The sequence below is a fragment of the Macrobrachium nipponense genome, chromosome 10, assembly GCF_015104395.2.
Source record: "Macrobrachium nipponense isolate FS-2020 chromosome 10, ASM1510439v2, whole genome shotgun sequence".
In the NCBI taxonomy this organism is placed as follows: Eukaryota; Metazoa; Arthropoda; class Malacostraca; order Decapoda; family Palaemonidae; genus Macrobrachium; species Macrobrachium nipponense.
The window spans coordinates 93,919,728-93,927,413 of NC_087204.1; the positions used below are offsets into that span (position 1 = coordinate 93,919,728).

The following is a 7,686-nucleotide window of genomic DNA, read 5'->3' on the forward strand; positions in this document are numbered from 1 at the left end:
TAGCTCCAGTTTAAATAAACAAGACTTATTTAGAACATTTCTATTATTTGACTTGATGAAACAAGATTCAATGATATTCCTTTTGTTTTAACTGTGTCATTACATGGGAATTAAGGCTCTTGCTTGACTCCAGTTAATAGGATGGTCTAAAGCTCTCAGATGTACGATAATGCATTCGATATTTGCCCAGTTCTCACAGAATATTGATGGCTATATATATATATATATTTATATATATATATATATATATATATATATATATATATATATATTTGGTATATATATATATATGTATTATATATATATATATATATATATATATTATATATATATATATATACATATATATATATATATATATATATATTATATATAAAATATTATTATAATAATTATTATATATATATATATTATTATTATAATAATAATATATAATAATACTTATATATATATATATAAATATATAATTTATATATAATATAATTATATGTATATATATATAATATTAAATATAATATATATTAAAACGTCAACTTCTCCAGTGGCATTAATCCGGTACAAGAACTGGAACTCGCTGCTGTCTGGGTTAACACCCTTCAGTCACAAATAGGACTGAGTTCATGGTAGGATGAAGCAGTATGTAAATTCTCTCAACTGAAGGTATGTTAGCCACGTACAGTGATTTAATGAGATGAGAACCGGAGAGCGGCTAAAAATTAATATCCAAGGAGAAAATACAAATATACCTGGTCCGAACAGGTTTATCATTACGATGACGGGACGGTAACAATAAAATACCGACATGAATGGAGATATATACATAAAGCAGCTGAAACAGACAGACAGACAGACGTATGCACTCTTAATTAAGACAGCCCTCCCATACATTGGGCTGTTTATCACAGGATGTATCATTACCTTCCGCAAGCCGGAGTAAAAGTTTTGAGAGAGAGAGAGAGAGAGAGAGAGAGAGAGAGAGAGAGAGAGAGAGAGAGAAAGGAAGGCAGTAGGCGGGAGATGTAGAGGGAGTCAGAGAGAGTGAGAGAGCGAAGTATATATCAGCTGTACCAACGTTGATCTGCGTTCACTCTTGGCCCGTCTGCCAAACTGCTCACAGCGGTTGTATCACCTGTGCCAGTGTGCGTGAATGCGTGTTCGTGTGCGTGTGTGTCTGTGCCTTGTTGACAGCGCTTTACCTGTGCAGCGACCTCCCACGCTACTTTTTTTCGCTACCTTTGCCAGTTATCCATTCCGTGTGCTTATGATTCTTCCAGTCTTTTGCATAGATGCATAAAGATTAATATAAATAAAAGATTTACCCGTCACAAACGTTACCCCTTATAGCGTTAAGAGATACAAACGCCATCTTTTAGTAAATCGGAAAATTATGCGAGTTAAATCATTTCTGTATTAAACTATTTCTACGTCAACATATCAATTAATACATAAATGTGTATTGAACCACACAATTAAATTAGCTACAGTGTGCATGAAGTGTGTGATAACTATCAATACCAAGGAAAATAAAATAAAAAATTAATAAAATACTGCATTCGGTGGATAAAAAATATCGAGAACGTACTTACTCATTCAAAGCACATTTACTGATATTGCAGTATTATAAAATACTTAAGTGAGCGTCGGTTCCTCTCGTTTTCACTGAGGAAAATTCAATAGGGTTGTAGAGGGCCTAATTCCTTAATTCAGAACACCAACGAAAAACCTTTTTCTCGGCACCGAACTACATATAAGAACAATGAGCAGGTAAGTTAAATAGATTAATAAAAACAATTACCATTATATATAAACATATATGCATACTTACATTAAAAAATGGTTTTTATAATTATATATTATATTATATTCTATTATTATTATTATACATATATATATATACATATATTTATATTATATATATATATATATATATATATATATATATATATATTATATATATATCACACTCGACAGGGCTTTAAACATTCGTATAAAAACCTTACGTATCTAAACACACGTATAAGCACAGACATAAAAGCTCAACGTGAAAGAATACCAAGGAACCTTTGAGAGAAAAAAAAAAAAAAAAAAAAAAAAAAAAAAAAAAAAAAAAAAATATCCCACATACACATGGGTACCGTATCAGGGGAGCAGCGATGAGGCGGAGAGCAAGGACAAACAAAGGCAGGAAAACGCAACGGGCCACCAGAAAAGCATCCTCATCTCTCCAAGACCGAACCGAATCAACAAGTGGCAGGAGGTGTTTGTTGAGCTCGGCTATCATTACCTCCAAAGGGCTTGTGCACGAGAGAATACTCGATTCTTCTTTCGAGCATCTTCCAATAATATTACAGCTACGTTTCCTATCTTCTTCTTTTTTCTATTTACAAGCTTTTTAAAAATGATAGGAAAGTTGTAAACATACGCATGCGCAGGAATATTATGTTTATCAGACACAAAAAGTCCACAATAAGAATATATAACAGAAACGTTAGCTTCAAATTTACTATTTTCGTTAAGAGAACTATTTGAATTTGTGACGTTATGAAAGCAATTTAAAATAATAGGGTATGTTTTAAAAAACATCAAGATTCTCCAGAAATCTAAGCAACATTCTGAGATATTGAAAAATAAAAAAAAATTAAAGATCGATATAATACTCTATGATTTTAAATGACTAATAAAAATACAGTCTAAAAATCAGCACAAAGTTTACTGAATGCGTGTGCTATAATACATAAATATCAATATAACACCGACACATGCATATACATATATATATATATATATAATATATATATATATATATATATATATATATATATATCATACAAATATATGTGTTTTATATTTATATAATGTATTATAGCTTATGCAATCATACTTAAGTGCTGATGTTTAGATATATTTTTAATTTATTCATTAAAAATCAATCCAGTAATATATCGATCTGAAGGTTATATATATCTATATATATATATATATATATATATATAATATATATATATATATATATATATTTAACAAATCTCAGAATAGTGGCACAATTTTCAGTGTCGAAAATGATAACAATGATTGCAGGTCCACAATAATATCGCATGTGAACCTGGTGCAGGGTTCGAAAGCTCTTATCTTTAAACACTTTATATACTTCACATGCGATATTATTGTGGACCTGCAATCAAATCTCAGAATGATTTGTAGATTTACGAAGAATCTTTTGCTTCGAGTTTTTTCAATTTACAGCAATGACTTAAATTGTTCTCAAAACGTCCCAAGCCTTATTAGTTCTCTAGATAAAAAAAATTATCTTGAAGCTACCGTTTAAGTTATTTGGTTTTTTATGGACTATTTGGGTGTGCTTTGATAGACGCCAATGTTTAGATATTGTAATTTTATCAATAATCTTTATAAAACCACTAAATGAGACGCTGAACTTAGAAAGCGTTTGGCATAAATTTTAAAATTGCAAGATGTTTACAAGGTATTTTTTCAAAACATGCCGCATTTCTTTAAAATTCTCACCTAAAATGACAAACTTAATTAGTTTTCTTAAAGGAAATATGTTAAACGAACACGAGAGCACTCGTAGCTTTCATCTTTTATATATAATGCATTTGTTTGTGTGCTCTCGTAGCTTTCATCTTTTATATATAAAGCATTTGTTTGTGCGTGGTCAAACTTGAGGAAAACTGCCCATGAACAATACAAAGAAGATATAAACTGACTGCAAATAATTATATGAGATGTAAAACGTAAGGTAATGTCAAATTATGTTATTGTGAAAACATGCATGATCATAAAAACTTCTATGAAAAAGCTTGGGCTTTTCTTTATTATATTAATAATGGATTACATATAAAATTAGTGATATAATACATACATACATAATCATATCACGTATACTGACACATTAATGAATCCAAACCAATATATAGTAAACATACATAACTGGGTACACACACAGACAAACCATATATATATATATATATATGATATCTATATATATATATGAATGATATATTAGCTATACACACACACCCATATATCTATATTATATATATGATCTATATATATAATATTATATATATATCCTCAGATATATTGATATTCGAATAGAGACCCACCCAAACCCAAAAAAAAACCTCATAATAGTATATAATACTATCTAGATACTCACATATATATATACATATTATCATTTTAATTATTCTAACTGATACGTAATCAATAACCCACGTCCGCCTACACACACTCATATATATACATACCACACACACACACACACACACACACACATATATATATATATATATATATATATATATATATATATATATATACTATATATAATTTCAAGAGATGCATAGACATACAAAGAATTATTTGCCATCGGCATAAACGGTGAAGTCCGAAACACAGCTTCAGTTTTGTTGAAGCCAACGGGACAATATTACTGTTCCCACGTGAAGCCTAACCTTCCTGCAGTGGTCTCCTGCAAGCCATCTCCGCCATGCAGCAGAATTGGGGTTGCCCATCGAGTGATTCTGTTATCAACGGAAAGCCAACCTCCAAATTATACCAAAGAGATTCTAATAAGAAGGAACCGTGAGAAAAAAGGGTTTATGTGAGCGTATACGCGGCAGCCTTGTCGAGTCATAATTATCGCTGAAGAGCAGTGCTTTGCTGCTACCGCAAGCGCTATTACATCGAAACGTGTTAGAACGCATACTTGAGTTGCAAACGTTGGCACAGATACAACATTTAAGAAGCATGAAGAGTAATTTATGGCAATTTACCTAACAGTTTCATAAGTCATACGCAATCATTATACTTTTTCATGTGGAAATCTATCATTCCGCTTTTAGAAATTCAGGAATTTGACTTCTGCATAATCTACAAAGTTTAGCTTTCGTTTGGTCGACAAATTCCCACACAAATACACACACCCACGGCTCTACGACCAGGCCTTTCATGACACCGTTATGTCCATTATGTACTAAAAAGACAGGGTGGGCCAAAAGTAGCCTCACAGTTAAAACAGGATAAAAAATAATTTATTAAATGCATAAAATTTTTCAGACATGAATAAGTGGCATATTTAAGAATGAGTGACATGAAAAGAATAAAAAAAAATAAGTAGCATGTATTAATTAGGGACACAGTATTAATTTTCTATTGAAAAGTACTTTGAATGAGAAACAGTCATGAAGTAATGTGGAGGCTACTGGCCCACCCTGTTATATATATATATATATATATATATATATATATATATATATATATATATAATATATATATATATATATATATATATATATACATATATATTATATATATATTATATATATATACTATTATTATATATATATATATATAATATATATATATATATATAATATATATATATATTAGAGAGAGAGAGGAGAGAGAGAGAGAGAGAGAGAGAGAGAGAGAGAGAGAGAGAGAGAGAGAGTGCGTGGGCGTGTGTTAACAAACATAAGGTTAAAAAATCTTGAGCTACCACCTTTGAACTAATAAAAATTATACATATAAAACGTATGGCATCCTCTGTTGAGGTAAGGTCACGGTAAGGTCAAGGTAAAAATATATCGAACTTTACAATAAAAAAAAATACAATCCTTTTAGCAACGGAACTATTAAACTGTTAATAAGGCAGAAGTGGAAATTACTTCCTTAAATTGATAACACATCAGACATAGAGGGAATCTTGGAGTGAAATCACATGAACATATTAAAAGCTCAGACTTTCAAGTAAAAGGCAACCATACATCAAAAGATTTAGAGACAGAAAACGAAGCTAAATTTACACTAGAATGTGAATGTTTAAACATATATACTTTTGGGAAAACAAATTGTTGGTGAAAACAAATTTCTTTTTATAAGAAAAAGTAGTTATATAACATCCCGGTGAATAATAGGTTTGTCTTATCATTTAAGGTACCTAAACAAACAAGCCACTTTAAAACAGATGTAATTTACGAGTCTAAATCTTTGAAAACTCCTATTATAATGGACCTTGATGACCTCCACAGTAAAATGGTAATCGGTAATAAGAAATTACAATAAAATAAAAGCTAGTCAAACATGCACAAGACGACAGTTAAGCAGAGCCAGTTCGTCGCTCAGCAATCCATGCAAAGCACACTTAAACCTGCGTAGCTTACCGGAGCTCAACAGGTGTTCCCGAACCGACAAGGCTCATATCATAAATACCCTTTAAAAAGCTGCATTGGACTTTATGGCGTAAACGGAAGAGACAGAGAGTATCGTTATATACGGCCATACCACTTTCATCACTTGCTCAACATTTTTCACGTTATTTCGCTTCAGCGGTTGGGGATGGGGGGGTAAGAGGGGCGCCGAACGCAGAAAGAGGGTGGGGGGTGGGGGGGGGGGGGGGGGGGGGGGGGGGGGGGGTGGGGGGGGGGGGGGATATTGGGGCCGAGAACAATGCGTCCGGCGAGCCACAAGGACAGGACGTCTTGAAATCAGTTCAAGCTCAAGTACCTATTGAGAGACACGAAGAGAGGAGGACCGGAAGGTTTCACTCAGGAATCTGCTTCCTGATTCAACTACATAATTTTCTTTAAAAGATAATTAAGGGGAATGAACATTATTCCCCGATGGCAATCAGGATAAGAGGTACTATCTGCACATCATTCGTCCGTGACCCTCAGAAATAGGGTAATTATGCACATTATTGAAATTAGGAAATCAGATAAATCTATTTCATATTAGTTAACAATTGGGGAAATAAGGTCTCCAACAATGTCTCATACATTACATACCACCTGGGCATCCGATAACTTAATGCAGTTGTAGGTTAAGCAATAACAAAATAACTATTAAATCATTATAACTCGGTGCGAAGAATGCGCTGAAAAAGTGGAGGTCATTTTCGAAAAACAAGAAACGCTTCCTGATCACATATTTTCATCATACTTTCCTTCAACCAGAAGAGGAAATGGTATTTAGAGATTCTTATTTAAAACAATTTATAAACACTTGAACTATCTAAAAAAAAAACCCCATTTATTTAAAAGTATCTAAAATGCATTCTTAAAAGAATCTTTATCAACAGTAAGTTACAAAATTTTTGCAGTGACCGCATACAAATTAACTGAGAGTAAACTATGCATGGAATTCCACAAAGTCAGACATAACAGACAAAAAGTATGAAAACGGAGACTAATTAAAATCTTAATCGGCTACGACTTAACTGTAAAGTTCATCAAGTAACCATAAAATTATTCCTACTGCCGGGCTATACAAATTCTCCTCTTCTTTCAGGTAAGGTGACGTCAAGCAAGGGAATTAATCTATTAATTACCCACTTAACAAACTCGCAGGTGCAGAAAGGGGAAAGTATGGGAATTTCTCTTAATTCCAGGCAGGACTTTGCCACAATTCCATTGAAGTGAGAAAGGGTTTCTAGTGGGCCAAAGTGATGTAACGTACAAAAAGATTTTAAATAATACCGAAGCTAACAGAAACCCACCATAACAATGGTATAAATCTAAATGTGTGGATATGATATACATATATACGTATGTATAAGTGTGTGTGTGTTTTTATATAATGTATACGTAGATATACATACTATATTAGTTTACTGCAATCTGGCAGCTAATAAATCTCCTTAATTTTTCAACTTGAAGCAAAAAC

At 32.1% G+C, this 7,686-nt stretch overlaps 1 protein-coding gene across 1 annotated transcript in view; it reads left to right on the plus strand.

Moving 5' to 3' along the window:
• Positions 1–1,107: 1,107 nt before the first annotated feature.
• Positions 1,108–7,686, plus strand: part of LOC135223763 (mucin-2-like) — a 324,280-nt gene continuing 317,701 nt past the window's right edge. The window contains exon 1 of the mRNA XM_064262527.1: positions 1,108–1,764. Coding sequence (XP_064118597.1) covers positions 1,757–1,764 — 8 coding nt within the window. The 5' untranslated portion in view covers positions 1,108–1,756. The remainder of the gene's footprint in view (positions 1,765–7,686) is intronic.